This window comes from Mauremys mutica, chromosome 3, assembly GCF_020497125.1.
Source record: "Mauremys mutica isolate MM-2020 ecotype Southern chromosome 3, ASM2049712v1, whole genome shotgun sequence".
Taxonomy (NCBI): Eukaryota; Metazoa; Chordata; order Testudines; family Geoemydidae; genus Mauremys; species Mauremys mutica.
Window position 1 is genome coordinate 196,044,717 of NC_059074.1, and position 26,875 is coordinate 196,071,591.

Genomic DNA, 26,875 nt, shown 5'->3' on the forward strand with positions numbered 1-26,875 from the left:
ACTGTGTTTGTAATGCCTTGCCTATACTAGGATTTTTTGGACCTGTAATCCCAAAAGGCGGCACCTCCCCCAGGGGTAGCACTAGGTTCATAACACGGTAGCAGAACACCCAGTGTCTGTCTACACTGATACACCACCCTGTTGCTCAAAAAAGGACACAACAATTTTTAGTGTAGACATTCCCTTAAAGGCTTCAGCTTCCTTTGGAAGAGCAGAAAGCCGCAGATGAAGCAGGGACGGAGTCCATCAGTCTTTCTGCCATACACACCAACACTGAGTGAGAACAGCATCACGAGAACGTTCCCCCAGGAACTCCCCTGTGACAAGCCACATGTTGAGCAAGACCTCCACCTCCAACCTTCCTAGGTGGCCTAAAAAAGGCCCTACCTCCCCCGAGAGGAAGATAGAGCAGCTGGAAGCAGCAAGTATATCTGCAGGGTATTAGGTAAGGATCTAATGACAAACCAGATCAATTGGGAATGTTGAAAAAGTTTTTAAAAGCAATACAAATGGAAAGCAAGGTTTAAAAACCAAACAACACAAAAAAGAAGAGAAAGGGTTACAATAAAAATATAAAAAAGAAAAGGAGAGAGAGAGAGAGAGAGAAATCAGGCAAGGGCTACAAACAAAACAACAAAAACGCAACTGAGCTTGCATTAACCAACAGGCAAAGGCTGCAGGAAAACTACACGGGCAAAACAGGCAACGGCAAAACAACTGAAAAAAAAATTCTTGTTTTGCATCAATTTCTCCTACTCTGCTTGCTTGTTGCCCATTTAGACTGCCAACTCTTCAGGGCAGAAGCCTGTAACGTATCTAGTATCAGAGGAGTAGCCGTGTTAGTCTGGATCTGTAAAAAGCAGCAAAGAGTCCTGTGGCACCTTATAGACTAACAGACGTTTTGGAGCATGAGCTTTCGTGGGTGAATACCCACTTCGTCGGATGCAACATATCTAGCACACTCTTACAATCTAAAGCATATGATGGTGTCGTTTTTTATCACAGTAACTTTTTAGACTGTTCATCAACAATGCCAGGGATTTATCACAGTCAGGTTATGTATTTTTATAAACATTTACAGTTAAACACTGAAAATACAAAACCTGTAGAACTATTTATTGCTGAATGTTTTACTGACTTGCACTTTAAGTCTTTTTAATGTACATTTAAATATATTATTTCTTACGGACATATCCCATTGTTCAGTGTTACATACTCCTGTAATGAAATATCCAACGACCTATCATCATGTCAAGGGAAGCAGCAGAGTTAAGGGGACAATGGAATACTTATTGAATGTCCTCACTTTTGTGGGTTGTAAGATCAGACGTGCCCATTCCCAGTAAAGGATGCCATCTTTACTCTAATAAAAGACTCTACAATAGCTCGCATTTGGATACTTTGGGTTCAAAATCCTTATGCTGACAAAAATTCCATCTGTTTTGGATTCTTTGGCTTCAATGGGATTTTTGAAGGCTGCAGATCGTATAAAAATGACACAAAAGGTTCAAAGCACAAGTATGTTTGTAAAGGAGTAAAATTCTGTTTTATTGGAAAGATTATCCCTTTTTTCAGCCATTTCACCAAACTTTAAATCACCAAAGACATTTCAACGATAGAACAAAAAAGGCAGATGTATTAATGTGGACAGTAGCTAAATTTGGAATGATTTACTGTTCAACAGTTTGAAGTGGCATACTTCAGGGATAGCTACGCCGCTCATTTGCGTAAGTAGCTGACATTAATAGCTTATTTGAAACACATGAAAAATAAAACAAGTGAAGAAAGGAGACAGGTTTTCCCACAGCTATGACAGGTTAACTATATTAAAAAGTTGAAGAATTAAATGTAATATTTGTAGCACTGTGATTTTGTAACAGATGAAAGGTTAAACCACAAAAGACACTTACCAAGAGATAATATTAAGGGTTTAAGTCAAAACTTGTATTTTAGGTTTTACATATCCTACTTGGGGTGGACCAGCAAAAATATTGCCTATTGTGGTCCCCTGCTGTAATAATCTGTTCACCACAAGGTGCTGTTTGCTGCTCCTCTGATCATGAGCAACAGACACCCAAGGCTTGCACTTACTCCTGACAGCACCACACATGGTAAAAACCGAGAGTTGGCACGTTGTAAGAACTGCAGACCAGGAAGTGAGTAAACTGATGGCTAAGGGCTGCGAGTTTGTCGCAGAGGTCACGGAAGTCACAGATTCCGTGACTTTCCATGACCTCTGCAGCAGCTGATGTGGCTGGCTCTGGGGCTGCGCAAGCAGCTCAGGCAGCCCCAGGGCCAGTCGCACAGGCTGCTGCTGGGGCAGTCTCAGGACACTGCTCCCCCCACCCCCCAGCAGGAGGAGTTTGGGTATGGGAGGGGGCTCAGGGTTGAGGTTTGGGGCGTGGGAGGGGATGAAGGCTTTGGGTGGAACTTACCTTGCGGGGGGCTCCCTGGAAATGGCCACATGTCCCTCCCTTAACACATAGCTCCGCACGCTGCCTCCACTTGCAGACACCACCCCCGCAGCTCCCATTGGCCGCGGTTCCTGACCAATGGGAGCTGCGGGGCTGGCAATGTGCAGAGCTAGAAGCTTAGGGAGGCACATGTTGCTGCTTCCGAGAAGTTGGGTAGGAAGCTTGCCAGCCCCCCCAACCCTCTTACCCCCAGCTCCAGAGGGGGTCCTGGGTTGTTCCTACACAAGCACCCACAGACCACCCATGGTGCCCATGGGCCACCCCCCACCAGTACCTGTGCCCCCCCCACCTCCCCAAGTCCTCCCCACACGCCCACGCTCCCCTGAGCACCTGTGGCCCCTCATGGAGCACCCACATCACTACCAAGATTTAGTCAGGGGTATAGTACAAGTCATGGACAGGTCACGGGCTATGGATTTTTGTTTACTGCCCGTGTCCTGTCCATGACTTTTATTGAAAATACCCGTGACTAAAATGTAGCTGTACTGATGGCAACACCAGAGATTCCCAAACTTCAGAGATTCAGTGTCTCATGAGTGCCCCCTGTTTCTCCCCCTCCATCTCCTCCACAGCCAGCCCTGCTCCCAGTCCCTGCTCAGCTGCCCCCACCCCCCTTGCTGCCCCTCCTGCAGCTCCAGCCAACCCTTCTCTTCCCATTGTCAGGCCGCAATCACTACACCAGGCTGTGCCTGCTGACTCCACTCGCTGGCTCCAGCTGCTTCCTCCATGCTGCTGCCCAGACCTCAGTCCCCGTGCTGCTGCCTGCTGTCACTGGCCCAGCGTCCAGGGCACACGTGGGGCAGAATGTGAGGGAGTGGGTAGGGCAGTAACAGGCACTCTGGGGTGAGTTCACTCTCCAACTCCTCTTCCTGCGCCCTTCCTTTGTATACCAGTCCAACAACAGGCACTGTGGGGACAGGCACATTCTCCATCCTCTGCCCTCGTACCTCCCCTTGTATGCCAGCCACTGCCGGTGCTCCTGCCTGAAGAGAGGCACTGCCTCAATCAGCTCCTACTCTTTGGAAAGCAGCAAGGCTGTAGTAATGTCCTACGTCACCTCAGGTCCTAGCGCCCCCAGGATAACCTTGTCACATACCCTGGGGCGTGCCCCACAGTTTGAAAACATATGCCCTATATTGATCTTGAACAATATGGAAGAATCTTACCTTTATGCTTGGGAGAAGAGAAGTTCCCTGTACCTTCTTTCCCCTTGTGCACCAGCAAAAATTAAGGACAGGATTCACGTACTGTACTGAAACCACTAAGGTTAAAGTTACAGTTAAGGCTACAGTTCATCCATTACACACAGCACTGTAGTTTTTAAATAGAAAATGTTTGGTTTTGGTTTGTTGTAAGGTCTGAGGTCCCATTGATACATATTAATGAGGTCAGATAAGGAAAGTAAGTGAAATGGCTAAATTTGTAGTACATATTTATAGTATACACCAGAACATTCTGAGTAGTTAGATCCATAATGCAAACATTCCAAGAAAAGTATGCATGATCAGAGGGCAATCTTTAAATCTCCCTGACAGTAAGTTTGAAAATAAAAACAAACAGCCAAACTACTACATAATTAGAATACTTATAAAGAAAATGCTAGTATAGACTATTCTTAACTCTAAAGGCACTAATCAAGCCATTATGATTCCTATTTATCTATCTTTACACTGCAACTCCTGAACCAATCAGTTTAAGCAGGTTTACACTCCCTGAAGCAACCTGAACAGTTACTGACAAAATGGTAAATAGTTATCCAACTGGTCATCACTACTGAGTATACTGTCAAACCATTCGAATTCACAGTAAAATAAATGATGCATTGTTTTTGGTGGCTAGCTGCTTCACACAATTAACTGTGCTTTGGTTAGTTGTATTAAGCTTCACCTCCATGTCCAGACATGCTAGGCTTGTTCTTCAGGCATTACCAGTCACAGCCTCTTCTAACCAGTCTCCTTGGTTTAGAGATAGAATTACTGTTGCTGGTGTAACCATCTTCAATTTTTGTGATTTTATGTATTTGTTTAGGGCTCTCAGATCTAGAATGGGTCTCCATCCTCTGTTCTTTTTCAGTATTTGTCTGATGATATATTTTTCCAGTTTTGCTGAAAAAGAGCAAGGCAGTGTCCGAAGGGATGTAGATGGTTTGAATACTGGAGCAACGGATGGTGGGAGTGGTAACTTGGGGCCTGATGCTTTGACATTAATGGCTGTACTGTTGAAGTTTGGGGTGGCTGTCAGCTTTTGTTTCTGCAGCCGATGTCTCTTCTATTGGAGTTCGTAATATCTTTGGGGTGGAGGAAACTGGGTCGGTCAGGATCTTTGCAATATTTGTGTCTTACTATATTTTCTTTTTTGTGCCAGTGTATAGATCCCTAAGAAGTGTAGCGTGGCGTTTGAGTCCTTCAGTGTATGAAGTGAAGCCTCTGTCTTCTCTGCAAAGAGTTTGGATCCCTCAAATTGAAGGTCCCCCACTGTCGTTTGTACTTCCGTTGATAGACTGGAAAGGTGAAGCCAGGAAGCTCTCCTCATCACCACTGCTATTGATACAGACTGGGCCGCTGTTTCCATGGCATCTAAAGCTGTCTGTAGCGCTGTCATTACTAGCAGTTGGCCCTCGGCAATGATGGCTTGGAATTGCTCTCTTTGATCATTTAGGAGGTGATCAATAAATGCATTACTTTTTTGTAGTTGATACGGTTATATTTTGCCATCAGGGCCTGGTAATTTGCAAACTGTAGGGATGCGGAGGAATATGATTTTCTGCCAAATAGGTCCAGTGTTTTCCAATCCTTGTTGTAGGGAGCTGATTTAGCCTGGTGCTGTCTTCCATGTTCATTTATAGCATCTACGACAAGCGAGTTCAGAGATGGGTGTGAGAAATGAAAATCCACACCCTTAGAGGGGACATAGTATTTTTTGTCTGCCCTTTTACATGTGGGTGTTATTGAGGCCGGCATTTGCCAAACGATCTTAGTTGGGTCTAGTAGTGCCTCGTTGATCGGAAGCGCAATCCGTGATGATGAGGACATGTGTAGGCTGTCCAGCAATTTGTGATGCAAATCCTTTACCTTTTCAAGGGGAATCTGAAGTGCATCTGCAACCTTCTTGGTGAGGTCCTGAAATTGTTTAAAATCATCTGCCATTGAAGGTGGAGGAGGCATCACAACCTCATCTGGCAAGGATGAGGAAATACTCATTGGCAGAGTAATATCTTTGTGCAGTCTAGTCTCCTGCTCCTCAAGGGGTCTAGAAAGGGAGGCTGAGGGGGATAGTCGTCTTCTCTCCCTCTGGGAGACACCTGAGGTCCTAGAGAGCTGGTGTCTGCACGCTGCCCAGGGGTATGGCCACTGGGGTGGCGCAAAGGGCATGGGTGGTGGTACCCAAGGGTGTCCAAACCAAGTTGGTGGTGGAGGCTCTGTACGTAGCTGTAGATGAGGGGTTCCTGGATGCTACTCTGCTGAACTGTTCCTCAAGGCTAAAGATAAGTTGTCATCCTCTTCCTTGTCAGTCTCTTTGCTTAATAAAAGGTGGAGCAGACACAAAGGCTGGTGGTAAGTGTTTTGGAACCATGGGGAATTCCGGAGACAGATGTAGAAGGTGCTGGTATGCCAGTACTGAGTAATGGGAATTCTGGCGTCTCTGAAATGAACAGGTCCCTGGAGAAATGAAATTCCAGTGGGATGTGTCTCAGCTGGCTTCTTGGTGATGGAGTCTGTGGTGTCCGTAGCCTCTTATGGTGCAATGATCATCCAGAAGAGGGTTCCCTGATGAAAGTGCTTGGTACCACAGTCTTCCTTGTCTCTGGCAGTGCTGTTTTAGTAGAGGCAGTATGGTATCTATCTCCTCTTTTGTCGCATGGTGTCAACGCCATTGAGCCTGTGCCCCTTGGGTCATTAGGTCTGGTGGTGTTACCGGTAACCGAAGAACGTAATGTCTCATGGCTATTGTGCTGCAAATCCATGGGTACCAAGGTCACTGATTTTGCCAGGGATCTCTTCTTCCTGATCTGTTGTTCAGCCTTGGGACTTGCGGCCCTCTTTTTCAAGCTTGTACGAGAGAAATCTGTAGATTTCCTCTTTGACTCCACCACAGTTTGATGTCTTGTGGATGTTAATCTCATGAGGGACCGTTGTTCCAGGGGAGTCTCAGGACGGGACTCAGAGAGCTCTCCATCATCAGGTACTTGAGTTTTAGTTCACAGATCTCTTGTTCTTGCCTTTAATTTCTGACAGAAGATACACTTCTGAGGTATATGAGCCTCACCCAAACAGCAAACACAGTGCGAATGGCCGTTGCTGACTGATATCACCTCTCTACAGGAGAGACAGTGGTTGAAGCCCGGGCATAGTCCTTCTTATGAAGGGGAGGATAACAATTGAATAAGGACACAAAGGTACCAGTTTTTTAAGTCAAACAAAAAAAGGGATTTTTTTTAGATGAAAAATAAAAAAGGGAAGGTAATAAACTAATAACTCTATTAGCTACTATAAAACTGAAAACAAGGTCTAAATCTAATCAACTATTGGATTCTACTTGTTGCTCTGTCTCAGGCCTAGGGCAATTGAGAAGGAACTGTTTAAGTTTAGTGAATTTTCAGTATATTAGCACAGGTACCTGGCCATCAATCTTTTCATATTAATTGTCAGGTCAATCTCAGTTAGGCTAAGACTTGTATGTCCATTAAGTCTTTTTTTAAAACTGTGTTCAGGGCTATGTTACAGTGGCAGGTGAGTGATCTTTATATGTAAAGCTTTTGAAATCCTTCATGCCAAATGGTGCTTGGGAACTGGCCTTCCCAAATAAGCCTATGTATTGATACACAGCCTGTTGGAACCACGTAGTGGGCTGTTTTCAATTTTTTTAAAATTTTGGTCAGGATAGGGAATTCTTTGACTTTTCAAGGATCAGAAACATCTGGTTCAGGTTCCTTTCAGCTTCCATTACAACCAGTTGCTGTAGTTCCCTGGAGTGAGTGAACTGACACCAAGGCCAGACATGACATTGTCATCTTTAATAGGGAATCAAGATTCCTTAACAGTAATCTGGGAGTCTTGGAAACTGTATGAGTTACTTGCCCGTCTTCTGGATGAAGGACACTTTTCTCTGGGCTGTATGCAATGGTAAGCCTGGCAGAATTAAACTGTTATGTTTTGATGATTTTGTCAGATATCGATGTTTATTGTTAACCGTTTTTTAGATGTTATTGATTTAAATTTTCACAGCTATGTAAAATTATTGGGTTTAGGCTTTTTCCTCTTATCTATTTAAATTTTCACAGTTGCAGGAACTTATGGAAGGGGGCCAGACAATTATTTAATTACAGTAGATGTTGAGAGTCAAAAAGTTCAAACTTTATAACTGTTAAAACACAAATTGTCAATATCACATGTCAACACACACAAAGTCAATATCTTTAAATCAAACCCTAATAAGCTCTCAGGTGGTATTTTTCTTACTTGGCCTTTATTTGTTACTTTCGATTATTATTGATGGAAATATTTTTTTCATTGATTTGTATGTGTACAATAGCTGACAGGTAGTTACATGCAGGTTTTTACTTATCTGGATGATCAAGGATAGCGAACGTCTTAGAAAGAAGTGAGACAGAGCTCATCCTAAATTACTAAAGTCCCAGCTGATAACTGGTGTACTGTACTTATAGCAGGAACTCTGCTATACCCCTTGCTGTCATCTCTGCCCTTCTGTTTTCCTATTTAGGCATTTTCTACTCTCCAAACCTCCCTTCCCTTCATGCCTCCTGGGTAGAACTGGTTCTCCCAGCTCAGGCAGTCTCCTTAACATACACGTTGTTCTGACTGAGCACAGTTGTTCACCTTAACAACTTCTTCTGATTGTTCTGTAGCTTCTTCCAGACAGAGTGGGTGATACCCTTGTCAGCCCATGGCTGACTCACTACTCATTAAGGCATTCAGTGATACTGAAATTGCATAAAACTAAACAAAATTTGTAAGCGGTACATAGACAAATTCTTCATATCATCTCAGGAGGTTTAGGAATTTCTATAGTAGGAACCGTGTGATCTGCCATTCAGAACCTGGTTACTGGAGTTTCCTGCCTCCTTTCATGTTAGGAGCACTGACCTAAAGAATGGGGATCTATTACAACATGTATCTTTGAGGAAGATAAGTACAGGGAGCTTGATTTTCAGGGATGTCTGTTCAGATAGTTAACCCTGGACATGACTCCAGGCCCTTTCAAAAAATATGCCTCCGTTTTCAGTATATCACAAAACCCACATAAGTGCGTTAAAAATTAGCGGAGTTATACACACAGGCACGTTTACAGAGAAACTCATCAAGCCCTTCTACCCTGGCAATCCACTTAGTTGTTTCTAGCTTAAGCCAATTTTCAATTGATAGACGTCCAAGTTTGCTGATGTGCTGAAATCCATGTTGTTCTTCCAGTTTCCTTCATTAGCACACTAAATGCCTCTGTTACATGTTCAAATAAGTTACAAAAGCCAAATGTGTGAAGCCACATGGTCCTTCAGGGTAAAAACACCTTCGCCTAGTGCTTGGGCAATGCTAAAGTCCTGGGTTCAAGATGGATTGCGTTGTAGTAAACAGAACTGAATGCACATGAAAGTATTTCTCCTAACTCAGCTGCCCACACTACAAGGTTAATTACAGTTGAAAATTGGACTTAGGCACTTTGGGACCAGATCACACTGCAGAAGTTTTAATTTCTGGATATAAGCAGGCTTAGGGAAATCTCATTCTTAGATGCTCCATGCTGAAAATTGTGCTTCAGGATTGCTTTCAAAACCTCCATGTCATTTTGATGGGTAACAGTTAAAAGTCTTTGGAAACTGTATCCTGAATATGTACCTCTCATGTATCAAAGAAACCTTTTAGGGGCAATTTCCACCCAATAATCTTAAACTTTTTAGATCTATATATATTTGGCATGTCATCATTTGTAGTTTTATGTGACCAAGGAATCTGATTAACTTTTCTAACACAGAGAAGAAAAACCAGTTACAATTGCTCCTTCATAAATTACAGCAGCGTCTATTGAATTTTCTTCAGTCTTCTTCTTCTGTTCAATATTTCAACAATGATTTAGATAATGGCATATAGAGTACATTTTTAAAGTTGGTGGATGATATGAAGTTGGAGGGGCTGCAAACGCTTTGGAGGATAGGATCAAAATTCAATGTGATCTGGATAAACTGGGAAAATGGTCTTAAATAAATAGGATGAAATTCAATAAGGACAAATGCAAAGTACTCCACTTAGGAATGAACAATCAGTTGCAGACATACAAAATGGGAAATGACTACCTAGGAAGGAGTACTGCGGAAAGGGATCTGGGGGGGGGGTGGTCCTAGTGGATTCCAAGATAAATATGAGTCAACAGTATAACACTGTGGGGGGGGGAAGCAAACATAATTCTGGGATGTATTAGCAGGAATGTTGTAAGCAAGACACGAGAAGTAATTCTTCCTCTCTACTATGCACTGATTAGGCCTCAATTGGAGTATTGTGTCCAGTTCTGGGCACCACATTTCAGGAAGGATGTGGACAAATTGAAGAGAGTCCAGAGAAGAGCAATAAAAATGATTAAGGGTTTAGTAAACATGACCTATGAGGGAAGATTGAAAAAACTGGGATTGTTTAGTTTGGGGAAGAGAAGACTGAAGGGAGAATATGGTAACAGTGTTCAAGTACATAAAAGGTTGTTAGAAGGAGGAAGGAGAAAAATTGTTCTCCTCAACCTTTGAGACTAGGACAAGAAGCAATGGGCTTAAATTGCAACAAGGGTGGTTTAAGCTGGAAATTAGGAAAAACTTCCTAACTGTCATGGTAGTTAAACACTGGAATAAATTGCCTAGGGAGGTTGTGGAATCTCCATAATTGGAGATTTTTAAGAGCAGGTTAGACAAATATCAGTCAGGGATGGTCTACTTAGTCCTGCCTTGAATGCAGGGGACTGAACTAGAAGATCTCTTGAGATCCCTTCCAGTCCTACAATTCTATGATTAAAATCCTCAGAAAGGTCTAAAGCAATATTTATGCTTCATCAGCAGTTTTAAGATTATCTATTAATGTCTGCAATTATTTTCTATGAAAACACAGAAGTTAACTTCAGCTGTACTTTCTACTTTATAAGCCAGAATATCTAACGTTTCCACTTTTTTTAACACTTAGGGTATGTCTACACTATGGGATTATTCTGATTTTACAGAAACCTATATTTGGAAACAGATTTGCGTCCATGTACCGAGGCTAGCGTCGACTTCCGGAGCGTTGCACTGTGGGTAGCTATCCCATAGTTCCCGCAGTCTCCCCTGCCCATTGGAATTCTGGGTTGAAATCCCAATGCCTGATGGGGCCAAAAATTTGTCGCAGGTGATTCTGGGTAAATGTCGTCACTCAATCCCCCCTCCGTGAAAGCAATGGCAGACAATCATAGCACAGCAACCATGGAGCCCGTTCAGCCGTTTTTCCACTGTCACCGTATGTCTACTGGATGTTGCTAACAGAGGCGGTACTGCAGCGCTACACAGCAGCATCCCCTTGCCTTTGCAAGTTAGCAGAGATGATTACCAGCCCTACTGTACTGTCTGCTACCTTGCAAGTTGACAATGACGGTTACCAGTCACACTACCATCTGCTGCTGTCATGGGTGCTCCTGGCCGGCCTCAGTGAGGTCGGTCGGGGGCGATGAACAAAAATGGGAATGACTCCTGAGGTCATTCCCTTCTTTAAGTTTTGTCTAATGGAGAGTCAGTCCTGCCTAGAATATCAGGCAAGCCTACTAAAGAACCAAAGAGACAAATGGCCGCTCTGGGTCAGAGCCGCAGACATCCCGCAGAAATGATGAGCTGCATGCCATTCTAGGGAGTGCCCCTGCAACAACCCCACCCGTTGCTTCCCTCCTCCACCACCCCTCCTGGGCTATCGTGGCAGTTATCCCCCCATTTGTGTGATGAAGTAATAAAGAATGCATGAATAAGAAGCAACACTGACTTTATTGCCTCTGCAAGCAGAGATCAAAGGGGGGAGGGGAGGGCAGCCTCCAGCTGCTATGATATTCCAGGCAGGAGTGAATCTCCATTAGACAAAGCTTAAAGAAGGGAATGACCAGGAGTCATTCCCATTTTTGCCCAGGAGCCCCCGGCCGACCTCACCGAGGACATCCAGGAGCACTCATGGGACGACGATGACAGATACCAGTCCTACTGTACCATCTACAAGGCAAGGGAAGAGAAGGGAAGGGGATGCTGCTGTGTAGCGCTGCAGCACCGTGGCTGCCAGCAGCATCCAGTAGACATATGGTGACATTGAAAAAAGGTGAGAAAGGATTTTTTTCCCTTTGCTTTCACGGGGGGGGGGGGGGGGGGGAAGGGGAGGAGGGACACGACATATACCCTGAACCACCCGTGACAATGTCTTTGACCCTTCAGACTTTGGGAGCTCAGCCAAGAATTCAAATGGTTTTCGGAAAGTGCGGGAACTGTGGGATAGCTACAGTCGTCAGTCGCCCCTCCCTCCGTGAGCATCCATTTGATTCTTTGGCTTTCTGGTACGCTTGTCTCAGCTCCTTAAGTTTCACGCAGCACTGTGTTGAGTCCCTGTTGTGGCCTCTGTCCATCATAGCCTTGGAGATTTTTTCAAATGTTTTGGCATTTCGTCTATTGGAACGGAGTTCTGATAGAACAGATTCATCTCCCCATACAGAGATCAGATTCAGTATCTCCCGTACAGTCCATGCTGGAGCTCTTTTTTGATTCTGGGACTGCACGGTCACCTGTGCTGATCAGCGCTCCACGCTGGGCAAACAGGAAATGAAATTCAAAAGTTCGCGGGGCTTTTCCTGTCTACCCGGCCAGTGCATCCGAGTTCTGATTGCTGTCCAGAGCGGTCACAATGGTGCACTGTGGGATAGTGCCCGGAGGCCAATACCGTCGAATTGCGGCCACACTAACCCTAATTCAAAATGGCAATACCGATTTCAGCGCTACTCCCCTCGTCGGGGTGGAGTACAGATATCGATATTAAGAGCCCTTTATATCGAAATAAAGGGCTTCGTTGTGTGGACGGGTGCAGGGTTAATTGGTTTAACACTGCTAAATTTGAAATAAACTCGTAGTGTAGACCAGGCCTTAGTAAGTCGACCTAAGTTACGCTATTCCAGCTACGTGAATAACGTAGAATGTAAAAGTACAAGCAAGGAGATAGACCTCCTAAAAGGATACTTTCAGAATTGTAACCACCTTTGTTACAGAAGTATAAATAATACAGAGTACGGGTTGCAATAATGTAAAAAATGTTCATATTGAAAAATACTTCAAACTAAGTATGTTCTGAATATCATATCACCCTATCAATGATTCAAGAACACACACCCCCAAAAAAAGAAAACAACAATACCCTGCTCCCAATGTCATGGTTTCACATTGCAGTTGTTCCACTGCTACTCAGATACTAAAAATTACAACCAAATTATTGTGAGTAAGTTCAGTGTATCTACGCATTAGTTTTAGAACAGTGCGTGACGTGAAATTTCCATATTACACACAACAAACTGTTAAAAGAACATCAAGGTTGCAAAGTCAAGCACTAAAAGTTAAGGAAATGCCTGGATTAAGGTTGCTATACAACGTTAGTTTGGCCCCGTTGTGTATATGCATCATGACACTCTTTAGTTAAATGATAACTCTTCCTCTCCCCTCCCCCCGACACCTTTTAAACTTAAAACACCAAAATTTAATGTTGATTTGTGTGTGTAATTTCCTAGGTTTTTTAAAAAAACAAACTGCAAAAAGAAACATTCCATCATGCAGAATCACACAGACATTCACATGGGGTCATCAGCACAGTTGGACCTTTAAATCTACAACACAGGTGTCTGGCAGTTGAGCTAATGGAGTATCCGATAGCAGTAGTAGGTTACCTCTCTAGTGGCTGGCCGAACAGAGGATAAGAGAGAGACGTTTTGCAAGAGGGTTTTCACTGTTATTTGCTGACAGCAGAGGTGTTCTGAAGCTTAGGAACCTTGGGATCCATTTCAGGCTCTGGAGGAGTGTGCACTCTAGTGGTCAGACACTTCTTCCACTGTATTCCCGGGCCTGACACCTCTGCCTTTGTCCCCCGCAGCCTATCGCTGTCCCCGTCCTGTCTTTACCACACTCTCTTCCTGGCTCCTTGTCCCAGCCTCCTCGCCTAGCCAGTCCTAGTCTCCATTAACCCAAGCGCCTCATCACAGTCCCAGTCTCTCTCTGCTGGCTCCTTGTCTGACCCCAATCTTTCCTGCATCCTGTCTCCCAGTCCAGGCTCCTTCCCCAGGCTCTTCATCCTAGTCTCCCTCTCAAGCTACTTACCTCAGGATCCTTCACTAGCCAGTCCCAGTCACCTCCCTTGGGCTCCTCAGCCAATTCAGTGTCCCTCCCCCGGCTCCCAATCTCCCCCATGGGCACACTGTCCCAAATTTATTGCCCATCCACTTCCTGTTTCCCTTCACCCATAGCTCCTCAGCCTGTCTCAGTTCTTCTCCTCAACTGGCTCCCAATCACAGTCTCCCCACCCCCAGCCTCTCCTCCTCAGACTCCTTATCCCAAACTATGACTTCTATCACCACTCCCTGCCCATCTACTCACACACCACCCCCCACCCCCAGTCCAGCTATTGTCCTCTCTGGACTCCACTCAGACTGATTCCTCCCCTAAGCAGCCTGGGTGCCAGCAGGGAGACCACTGAAGGCACAGGAGAATCCCCCAGATCTCAGTTCTGGGGCTCAGTGCCACAGGGCCTCACAGCAGTCAGAAGCAGCAATCACAGGGAAAGTTCTGCTTAGCTCTTGCAACCTTAGGCAGGGACATGCCCAGGACAGACAAAATCTTTGGAGAATTTAGATGCCAAATAATAAGCTTCTACTGAGCATGTGCAACGTGTGATTTTTCAAAGGCTTCTAGCTTGGCCAGCTTGTGCTGTTTAACAAAAACAGCACAAGCTACATTCTTGACATAAAGGCCAAGCACTTGCCAAATTTCAATTTTTTTGTCCAAAACCACAGTGAAGCTACAGCTGTTCAAAGAAAAGGGTGTAAGATTTTTTTTTTAAAAAGTATGGGCAAACCAATGTATTTTCCCCAATCTCCTTTTCAGAAATGACTGAATTATTTTTGCTGAAGCAATAAAAAAAAAAAAAAAACATCCTGAGACAGACACCCAGCATAGAAAATTTCAGCCAAAATGGTTAAAGGTTGGCAAAATTATAAGTAACTGAAAATAGGGTCTTCATAATAGGAAGTATCAGGTAAGGACATGTCTTAAGTAAGGACATGTCTATGCTTCAAGCTGGGGTCTGATTCCCATCTCGCACAAACGTATTCATACTCCCATCTGAACTAGCACACTATATATAGTAGCACAGCTGCAGTATCACAGACAACAGTGTATGTATCCATGGGGGTTGAAGTGGGTTTGTACTCAGGGCCTCTAGCCCATGCTGACACTGTCTGGACTTCAGCAGTCACACTTTTTAGTGTGTTAGATCAGACGAGAGCTAGCATGAGTATGTCTACATGAGCTGGGGATCACAACCCTCACCCGTAATGTAGACATAGCCTTAAGGAATCACTACCAGCTCCACCTATCATGTACTGCTATATCTAGACACAACACATTGTAATGAATTTGCTGAGCAGCAACAGTTCTGCAGAGTGCAATGTGATGGACCTGTGGACGTGCTGCTGCTTGTCTGGCTCCTCATTAAGGCAGCCAGGAGGAGGAGATTTTGTGGAAGTTGGGAGGAGAGTTGGAGATCTGGAGAGACACCGACGACGAAGGCAGATATTCATGGAGGCAGCTCAGGGTGACTGAGGTGGAGTTTCTAGTGTGGCCAAGGTGCAATTGGGTCTATCTTGGTTTAATAGTTAACGGGACTCATGTGCATATAGTAGATAAGAACATGTACCTAATGTAAGAACAACAAATTATGCCATACTTGATGCTCTGAGACCACTCTTTCTTCAACAAGGGAAACAGATGTGTTTTAAGAGCCCCAAATCAACCACTGCTCAGAATGGTGCAAGAATATTAACACATGTGCAAAAAAGCAGTGCAAGAACGATGGTCTGGTAGTTAAGGCAAATGATTGGGACTTGAGAGATCTGGATTAGTTTCTCAGCTCTGCCCAGATTTCCTTTGTGGCCTGGGGAAAATCACTTTTGCCAAGATTTTCAAAAACAGGCTTCAGGCTAACTTTAGGTTCTAAATCCATCATTAGGCACTGTGATAGGGGTGTGCTCCCCACACTGGCCCTGAAAGAGTTGAATTAGGCCAGATGGGCCCAATCAGCTAATTAAGCTGCAAATGGGGAGATTTAAGTGGTGTGGAGGGCACTAATTAGAAGGAAGCTCACCTGTGAGGGAACAAGTGGGGCTTCTATAAAGCCAGGAGGCTGGCAACAGTGCTAACCTGTAATCTTTTCCCCTAAGGTAAGGGAGAAGGAAGGGGGCAGGGATAGGAACCCCTGAGAAAGGGTTTACCTAGTAGCCAAAGAGAGAAGACTGGAGAATAAAAAGCTTGGAGAAGCATAGTAAGAAGCAGTCCAAGGCCAAGAGCAGGCTGGTATATCTGCAGACCGTAACTGCTTGTTACTGGGCTCTGAGCTGGAACCCAGAGTAGAAGGTTGGCCTGGGTTCCCTTACCCTCCACTGCAGAGTGCCACTGCATGAGGCAGTGAACAAGAAGACAGCTTGAGTCACTGCGGGAGTGACGGTCAGGTCAAAGAGCATGAGGATTGCCTGACACTACTGGTACTGAAGGACTCTGAAAGACTCCCATGGAAAGGAAAAATCACAGTGTGACCTGGCCAGAGTTACAAAGTCACACAGCAGCCATTTTGTATTTGTGCATTTGATTTATCCTTCCTAACTATAGTACTTTGCACTCGTCTTCACTGAATTTAATCTTGTTAGTTTCAGACCAATTCTCCAATTGGTCTGAAGGCACTACAGTATGATGATTATTTGTTATACAAAGAAGTTCTTTGCTTTTGCCAAATACCAAACCTTGAAATTTTAGTTTGTATTTAATTTCATTGTTTTTTAATGGCAGTCTATAAAAGAATACGGGGTAGGAAAAGTGTTTCAGTGAAGTCTGTATTCAGGAGCAAAGGGATAATATGTCATCAGTGGAAATCTCTTTCTTGGATTCTCTGGGTCCTGGTTATACCATAAATCATGCTACTGCAGATGCTCCATTGCCCTGATAACTGTACACGAACCTGCACATCCCTCCTTGCTGTCTGCCATCACTGACAGAAGCATGGAGCCTGCACAGCTCCCCACTATTGTTGGAAGCTTTGCAAGCACAGGACATATGATCCTCCAGTATTTGCAGAGCTGTAAGAAGAATCGAATCAGCTGGGTACATGACGATTTCTTGGAGGACAGATTGCTGCGGGACACAGTGAGAAGCAATTCAAGGTTGCTGTTGGCATTCACAGAACACTGCAGACAGTGGAGTGCCGCTTCTGGGCCCAATAAACGAGTGCTGACTGGTAGGATCACACCACAATGCAGGTTTGGAATGATGAGCAGCGGCCACAGAACTTTCAGATGCGCATGGCCAAATTCCTGGATCTATGTGCTGACTTTGGCCCAGCCCTTCACCAGGCACCATGAGAGCTGTGCTGACAGTGGAGAAGTGAGTAGACATTGCACTTTGGAAACTTGCAATGCCCATTTGTGACCAGTTAGTGGGAAACCATTTTGGACTTGGAAAATTCACCGTGGGGACCATTGTCATGCAAGTGTGCAGAGCCATTAATAGTCTTCTGCTATGCAGGACTGTGACTCTCGGCAATGTGCAGGACACAGTGGATGGATCTGCAGCAATGGGGTTCCTGAACTGTGATGAAGCAACAGACAGCATGCCTATCCTATTTTGGCACCAAATCCCCTTGCCACAGAGATCAACAGAAAGGGCTACTTTTCCGTGGTTATGCAAGCACTGGTGGATCACCAGGGATGCTTCATCGATATCAATGGGGGCTGGTCAGGGAAGGTGCATGATGTTTGCATCTTTAAGAACAGAGAATGCTACAAGCAACGATTTTCTTTCCCAAGAGGCAGATTACCATTGGTGGTGCTGATATGCCAATTGTGATCTTGGGAGATGCAGCCTACCCGTTGCTCATGAAGCTGTACACTGGCCAGCCTGACAGCAGCAAGGAAAGATGCAACTACTGGCTCACCAGGTGCAGAATGACAGCTGAATGCACTGTTGGTAACTGAAGGGAGACACTGGCATCGTTTACTCATAAGACTGGATCTCAGTTTAAAAAAAAAAATCCCAATGGGTAGAGCTGCCTGCTGTGTCCTGCATAATACCTATGAAGTAAAGAGGGGAGAGCTGCGGGTGGAGGTGAAGCAGCTGTCTGCTAAGTCTGAACAGCCAGACACAAAGGCTATTAGAAGAGTTCAACACAGATCTATATGGCGCAGGGAGGCTTTGGAAGAGCATTTTAACACTGAGCCACAGTAATGCACGGTGACGTACTGTGCTCTACTTAACCCTGCAGTTTGGGGGCCTGTTAGGAATTGTGTGGTGCTTGGTGTACATTTATGATTATTACACTGATTGTCACTGATCTTATGAATTGTGTCACAGCGTTCAGTAACAAGAGGGTGCTTTCAGAACTGATAGACTAGGTCGGCAACCTATGGCACATGTGCCAAAGACGGCATGCGAGCCAATTTTTAATGGCACGCTGCTGCCTGCCGGGGTCCCGGCCGCTAGCCCCGCTCAGCCGGCTGCCGAACCCAGGCCAGCGGCTGGGACCCCGGCAGGCAGCAGCGTGCCATTAAAAATCCTGCCCAGCCCGGCCCACTCTTCTCCACCCCTCCTGCTGACATTTGCACATGCTTTCCTGACCTCCATCACTTCTGGCAGGAGGTTGTGTTTCTGGGTTAGTGTGTCCATACTGCTACCTAGTGTCCGCAGAGTCTGACCTGGAGGCGACAGGAAGAGGGACCTGGCACCACAGGAGTTGCAAGGCCTGTAAGTGGGGAAGGGTTCTGGGTCCCAGCTGTGCCATGCGCCTGCCCGCCCCGAGCACAGCCGGCCCCACTCCCTGGACTCAGGCAGGCTGTCCCGGGAGGGTTGGAACCCACAGGCTGTTGGAACCCCAGTGCTGGGATGAGCTCGGCTCTGTACTGGGGCAGGCCGCGTCCCACAACCCGAACCTGAGCCTGGGGGCTGCGACTCGCTGCCTGCTGGACCCTGGGAACAGCTGGGTCGCGCCTCTTTCCTCACCCCAGGTCACTGGACCCCGCTCCCCTCCAGCACTGAGGGCAGAACCCAGGAGTCCAGAGCCCTACTCTCCGTCTGCCCCACATCCTCTTGAACAACTAGAGCCCAGCTGGAAACCTAGGAATCTAGAGTCCTCGCTCCCAGCACTCCTCCCCCGAGTGTCAGACATCGGCCCCTTCCCGGAGCCCAGGAGTCCCAACTCCCACCCTGCTCCCCGCCCTACCCCCCCCCCCACATCTCCCAAGCCCCTGCCCTGATCCCTGCCCCCCCTCACACACACACTCAGCCCTGCCCCCTGCACTCCCCCATGACCTCAGCCCTGACTCCAGCACCCCACACATACCCAGCCGCCCCACACTCCATGCCCTGACTCCTGCACCCTCCTCACATGCCCTCTATCCTGACTCCTGCACCCTCCTCACACACACCCAGCCTCCTGCCCTGACTCCTGCACCCTCACACATACCCACCCCCACCCTGAGCACCAAATGGGAGCTCCTGCTCCGCCCTCCCCTACATTCCCACCTGCACCCCTCGCACCAAATGGGAGCTGGCCAGGTAAGCGCTCCACACCCAAACTTTCTGCCCCAACCCTGAGCCCCCTCCCTCATTCTAGCTCCTGGCCAGACCCTACACCCCAACCCCCAGCCTGCTCCTTCACCCCCAGCCTTGTGCTCAGTGCACTCCCACCCTCAGCTCAGTGCAGAGAGACGAAGAGAATGGGCCAGAACCAGGGAGAAGGTAGGTACCCACTCTATGTGGGCAGGGCTGGGACCCCAGACCGGCAGCGGGCTGAGCCACTCAGCCCGCTGCCGGTCTGGGGTCTCGGCTGCCGGTCCCGCTAAGCCCACTGCCAGTCTGGGGTTCTGGCTACTGGCCCCTTGACAGCTGGGGTCCCGGCAGCCGGACCCACTCAGCCTGCTGCCGGCCTAGGTGAACAGAACCCCAGGCTGGCAGCGGACTGAGTGGGCCAGCGGCGTAAGATCAGCATTTTAATTTAATTTTAAATGAAGCTTCTTAAACATTTTGAAAACCTTGTTTCCTTTACATATGACAATAGTTTAGTTATAGAATATAGACTAAGAGAGACCTTCTAAAAAATGTTAAAATGTATTACTGGCACGCAAAACCTTAAATCAGAGTGATTGCCTACCCCTGTGCTAGACGCTCTGCAGCCTGTGTTGGGAACTAATAAAGTTTAATTATTTAATTATTACTGAAAATAATTTTATTCAGTAACAAAACCAGTGCAAAGAAAAATCTGCGCAATTTAAAAGCAAATACATTAAGTTAATGGAACAGAACAACGGGAAAGAACATTCATGTCCATTTTACCTACACATACAGGAACTGTGGCTTTTACAGGTCAGTGTATGTGACGCTGTGGTTGTCCTTGATGTCCCCTGGGGTGGTGTGTAGGGGAGGGATGTGGCCCCTGATACCATGTGGAATGTTGAAGGGGGGGGTGTAGGAAGGTGCTGTAATGCTGTTTTCCATGGACGGCAAAGGGAGCCGAGCCTGTGATTGTTTGACCCGTAGGTCCACAAGAGTGAAGCCTCTGTGTTTGCTGCTGGAGAAGCCCCATTATGTCCTTTGCATTTTGCTCTCCTTTTCCTGCTGGGACTCTTGGGCCTTTCTCCATTCCACTCATTCCTTCTCCAGTTCACGTCAATGTTCACCCTCCAGGCTCTTTGCTCACGGTCTGAGGCAGCACTGGCTTGCAGGGTCTCATGGAACATGCCATCCCAAGTCCTCTTCTTTCCCAAGTCCTCCTTATCTGGTTCAGATGTTCCCTAGGCGTGGAGGGGGAAACCCCTCAAGGCCACAATGGCAGCAGCTTCCGATAAAACACAGAGGTACCACTCTCAATATAGTCACACTGCATAGTGAAAGTTAAAATTTAGAACTCCCTTCCCTTGTTCCCGTAGAGTTTTAAATAAGACATGCTCATTGACTATTCTGCTTCGGAGAGCTTGTGCACGGTGCCACTCACAGCACCAGCCATGGTGAGTACGCGCCTGGCAGGGGTGAGGGGAATGAGGAGGGAATTCCTTGGCTGCATGAAACTATGAGCAGGGCTTTGGAGCTGTGCTCTGGCTCCGCTCCAGCTCCAGGCAAAAACCTGCAGCTCCACTGCTCCGGAGCTGCTCCAAAGCCCTGACTATGAGTACAGGGCATTAGCACTGAATACTGGCACCGTTTTCCACAGGTGATGGTGATTTTTTCACTCCCGCAGGTAACGAAGGCACAGACAGCACAGCTGCTTCTGGTGTCCAGAAGCCACTTGGGCCCATATGCTGCTAGCCTGAGTATGCAATGGTGCCTGACAAACTTATTGCTGACTGGCATAGGAACGTGTCCTACCGCTGAGGAGGACATAAGACTGCCCCTCCCCCCCCTTTAGAAATTTTTTGGAGAGGATTGCAGAGAACCCCCATGAAAGTTTCTTTGAGATTTCGCAGGAGGATTCAAGGGACATCCCTGTATTCATAAACAATGGTTCCCATTGCCTAACTCTACAGGGGAATGATAGGTAAATAACAATGCTACCTCTCTTTGTTGCACTGCTCTCTCTTCTAGCATGGAAACATTAATTAAAAGTCAATAGCTGTGTCTTATTAAGTTAGGGGCACCATCAGTACATCATTGGAATGGGAAATACAATTACACACTTACCCAAATTTCCTCCCCCTGCATCGAGCTCGCCCGTGTTCGACTGCTGGCATTGACTGCACTGCGGTGGAGTCTCAAACAGGTCCTGGCTCACAGCATAGCTGGATCCCTTGGTTGCATGTCCCCCATCCTCCTTTCTGATCATGCCAGGGGCCTGTGGCTTGGGCTCCTCAGAGGTATCCATGGTGGTAAGTTCTCCACCACGTACAGCATGCAGCTCTTTGTCAAAGCAACAGGTCTGCAGCTTGGCACCAGATCAACTGTTGGCATCCCGGCCTTCTGATATGCCTGATGCAGTTTCTTTGTTTTCAGGTGGCACTGCTGCCAGTCTCTGTCATACTCCTTCTCCTGCATCCCCCAGGCAATCTGCTCATAGATATCTATGCTTGGATCTGTAGCTGTGCTTGTACAATCTCTTCTCACCACAGGCCCAGGAGATCCAATATCTACTGTCCACTCCCCGTCAGAGCATGTGTGGAGTGTGTAGCCAGCATGGTCAGTTGCACATAACAAAGGAGAGCTCACCAATGTGCTCACCAAGCTGGACAATCAGGAAATGGCATTTCAAGAATTTACAGGGGTTTAGAGGAGAGGGGGGCCTTCTGGTCAAGCATTGAGGCAGAATCAAGGATTGAGGGCCAGCTGCTGGTGGACTGTTAGGGTCGACATAAGTAACACAGTGTCTACATTTGCGCAACATCGACCTCAGTACATCGACCATGCCCAGTGCCGCTCAAGCAGGTGGGGTGGTACTATGTCGGCATAACGGGGCACTGATATCAGTGGGAGACAAATTTAAGTGTAGATCATTGGACAAGTAGGTGGATGCAAGGCAGCTTATGTTGACCTAAGTTGCTAGTGTAGATCAGGCCTGAGACTCTTTCCTTTGACTGAGTGCTGAGGAGCCAGCAAGATCAGCCCCTGGGGGCCAAAGACATCAGCAACCAATCTGACTAATTAAGCAGTGGTTTGATAGATAAGACAAGGAATCCCATTCAACTCTTAAATGGAATGGTGTTTGCTACAACACAGGGCCTGAAGGATGGTAGTAGGTTTAAAATTGAGATCCTGGGCTTGGTGCTGTGTCAGAGAGGTAGAAAGCTTTCTTCCATCTCTTCCCCACCCAACAAGTATATACACACGCAATAATAAAAGTCTCCCTTTGACGTAAAAAATCATGATATGAAATGCTTAGGCTATTACAGATGCACAAAGAGTAGTAACTGCTGATTTACAGAAGATGCAATTCATTCTTAAATGAGTCGGCTGTTACACCGTAAAAATACCTAGTCTGTACACTGCAGCCTACAATATTCTTAGCGTTAGTGCCATTATAATAGATCAATCCAAAGTACTGTACAACTTGATTTTCTTCCCTCTCATTGCACAGAACTGTCCTGGAATATTTGTTACCAGAAGCCCCTTTTCTCTTTGACATCGTAGTTGTCACTGCTGTCAACAAGTAGCTCTACCACTGGTCTCTCAATATACATACATGAGTGAGTGAGTGGACGAATAAGGGAGTGAGGGTGCACCTTATTTAGGTACATAGTTTTTAAGATGACTTGTAGTAAGAAGATGCATACAATACACAGAGAGGTACTTTAATCAGCAATCACAACATTTGGTTATGAAAAACCTACCTTAGGAGAAGAAGAAAGCTCCTTCACTGCAGGAACAGCTGACATATTCTCACTCATTCCTGTCTCTGTCTTTGGTGAGAAGACTGGTGGTGCAGGAGCCTTTCTTTTCATCTTTTCTGCTTCTTGCAGTGGAGTAACTTGATTATTTAAAGCAGGGCTTGATTTTGGTTCATAAAATGGATTTGATCTAATTAAAAGAAGGGAAACATATTTCTTTGCTATCTCTTTGCACTTTCAAAACAAAAATAATAGTTGATTGTTTTGATTGTGCTGTTGCTGCCTTTTTTTTTTTTTTTTTTTAAAGACTGATGAGTGAATTATGTACAGCCAGCAATTGCTTTAGGCCAGCATTTGCAAAACTGAGTATCTAAAGCTAGGTTCCTAAGTCCATATTTAGCTGCCTATAGAAAAGTGGCTGGGCACCCACAAGTCTCATTGAAGTTGATGGATGCTGGAGGTGCTAAACAACTTTGAGAATGTAGAGACTTTTATTTAGATAACTAAATGTGGATTTTGGAGCCCAACTTTAGATACCCTATGTTTGAAAATCTTGGCCTCACTGTGTATACAGTCAAAGTCAAGTACATTTTCATTTCAATCACAAACAGCCATCACATAATTCTGAGAACACTCAATGGAGCACAAAACAGCACAGGAAAATAATGGCTAATGTTGTTTGCATAGATAAATAGCTATAATTTGTTTTGCACATTATTTGGCTAAACATCTTTAAAGAAACCCAGCCAAACACGTTCATGTGCAGTCTGATGCACTATCACCACAGCTGCACCATTTATAGTCTCTCTCTCTCTATGCTAAATAAAATAAGCACTTTCTTAGCATTCACACTTTTTAGCCAGGTCTCCAATGATTCTTATGTCAGCTGATAATACAAGAGCTTCTCCTAAGCATTTAACATATTTACTCTCAGCATATAAAATAGATAGCAATATTGTATCTAATAAGGGATCCTTCTCTTTATCAAGCTAATTTATTCACTCTCTCTCATTTTCCATTCTTTTCAATATGTCCGACAACAGACCTCCACTTATAAAAATAATCATCTGATCCATTATTCCATCCTTTACTATTCTACACTTTCCCAGTAAGATAAATAAATCTCTATATATGTATAATTTGCTGAACTCTGTGCTCATGCAGTGACATAACAAATTCCCAAAAGACGGACCTACATACAATTAGATGAAGTGCAACACATCAAAAATAAATAGCCTCAGTCCCTTGAATTCATTTTTAGACGGAAACAATATTGTATCCCGCATTAGGTAAGAGGTGAAGCACCCCTATCCAGTCAGAATTTTCCTCTCAGTGCTAGAGAACCAAAGTGGTGGGCAGTTTTTAGACAACTGAAACTTTAAAAATTGAACTATTATAATACGTATTCTTCATTAATAGCTGATTTAGCACTCCATTTCCTTTCCTATTTCACTTTAAAAACAAAAAACCCTTTAAGAATATTTTAGTTTTAAAATATTTTCCTCAATTTAGAAATGACTTTGATGCAGTTTTGCCCCTTTCTTCTTTATCAGTGAGCAGAAGAAAGCAATTGTTGTGTTACTCCACAGAGAATACGTCTACTCCGGAAGGGTGAAGTTTAGTAAACACATCTGTGGGAATGTGGAGAAGGGAGGAAGAAACTAAAACAACCATTCAACAACAGGCTTGGTGCATGAAGCTCACCTTACTGTGGGACTCCTGCTGTTTATTACAGAGAAAGATCTAGATACCCAAGTGAAAGGAGAGATCAAGACTAAAATAACTAGTCCGCTGACTGAAGGCATCTTTGAGGTGTTCTCACTTCAGCACTCATCAAATGCAAAAAACACTGGTGAAATCAAAGCTAAGGGTGATGTCAAAATAACTGTTTAAACAAAAAAAGGATGGACATACTCCAGGGGAGGAGGAGGAAAATGGACGGTATTCGGTTTGGAACCGAAGACTGAACAGTACCTGTCAATTGTTCTAATTTTGCTGACAACCTTGTTGAGCTGTCTTCAAACATTACAGAGTTCAAAGGAAGGTGAAGATAAAAATGAAAAAAAGATAAAGAGTGAAGAACAATATGTTTATAGGAGATCACAATGTTTTCTTTAGTTCCGTAATTTAGTCTTCTGACTAGCCAGCAAATGCAGCATGTTTTGACAATGACCTAGCTGATCCTCTACACCCTTACTTAGAATTACAGAAATTATGTGCACTGGGACTTTTCTAAGAAGTTAATATTCATTTGCTGTGTATAAAAAGTTCAGATTAATGGGAGTAAAGAAATCTGAGAGCTGGGTGGAACCACATTTTAAAATTAATTTTCTTACATTCCTGCCCTTAAATAAAGCCTTTTACCACAACACATTTACCAAGAAGCAAGGCCTACAATTAAGTTACAGGCTTGTTTAGAATTTGCTTTAAACATAGGCTGTATGTACATTCCATGTATATTAAAGGCAGAAGACATTGATGTTACACTTTTCACTTCATTTTAAAACCAGTCCTAAAAGTTTCTTTGAACTGTTAATTTTGATAAGATTCCTAAAATAATAGAAGCATGACACAGGCTAGATTTCTAATGGTAAATTATAATGTAAAACCCAAGTTTTGAAGTCAATGGATTTACTTCAGATTTACAGATTTGTAACACAGCAGAATTTGGCTCATGTTTGGTTGCCTGGTGAGCAAGACCAGGCAAAATCTGGCTGAATGAATCCGCGTTGGAAGATATTAATTGGCTCATGCAGGCTGTGCTTCAACTATATTATATAACCAACGGTTATAATGGAATTTATCTTGAGAGAAGCTGAACTGTCCATCACAATATAAGGCACCCAGCAAACATCTCAGCAATCAGTAGTCATCAACACTGCTTCTCTACTTTATCAATCAACTTCAAGACGTTAGAAAACATAGTTGCAACTTTCATCAACTATAGTGCCCTCCATTAATTCAGTCTGGTTAATGAGAATAGAAACTATGGAACCAAATCATTTGATTTGAAAATAACTTACATTTTTTATTTTGAGCTATTCAATATGTTTTGGGCTGGTATTACTGGCTAATGAAAATCATTTTATTGAAAGAAGAACTAAATTCCAAATGAAATAGAATTAAACGAAGAGGCTATAAAAGAGTGCAATTTAAGGAGGTGCGTACTTATACAATTTTCAAATGCTTAATTTTATTTAACTTAGCAAAGCAGTTATTCTTTATTAAGGACTAGCCACTGGCCAATTTTGATTTTAAAAAAAAACAACAACTTAGTGCATTTTTAAAAAGGCACAAGTAATTTTTGGTGCTTGCCTAAAATTGAAAAAAATGGACAAATTAACTTTATTCAAACTTTGCAAACACTTCCCTCTTTGAGCTATGACCAAAATTTCAACCCACAAGAGATTTGTTTTGAATTTCCTGATAGCAGAATATCCTTAATAGAACATGTAAGCTGTAGCACTGCTACCGCAATATACTTATGATGATAAATATTTTGCATTTACATACATATTCTGACGATATCAGTGTACTTTGCAATCATCAATGAAGCAAGTCTCCATTAAGCGAACAATTTTAAGTAAATATTTTTACCAATAGAGAAAATAAGGCATAGAGGTGTTATGTACTTTGCCCAAGGTTACACAGCAGACCTGGGATTAGAAATCAACTCTCAGGGCACTCAAGTAGCAGAGTTATGCATAGGGCTATACATGCCTTTAAACAGATTTCCTGATTTAAGTACACTAAGTCATGCTTCCTCTAACTTATTCCATTAGGATTTTCTAATGTTAAGG

At 44.6% G+C, this 26,875-nt stretch overlaps 1 protein-coding gene across 8 annotated transcripts in view; it reads right to left on the bottom strand.

Moving 5' to 3' along the window:
* The window catches only part of EHBP1 (EH domain binding protein 1), a 321,897-nt gene that overhangs the window by 130,110 nt on the left and 164,912 nt on the right, over nt 1-26,875 (bottom strand). For all 8 annotated transcript variants that reach the window (XM_045008331.1, XM_045008332.1, XM_045008334.1 and 5 more), the window contains one exon: nt 23,079-23,265. In XM_045008331.1, coding sequence (XP_044864266.1) covers nt 23,079-23,265 — 187 coding nt within the window. The remainder of the gene's footprint in view (nt 1-23,078; nt 23,266-26,875) is intronic.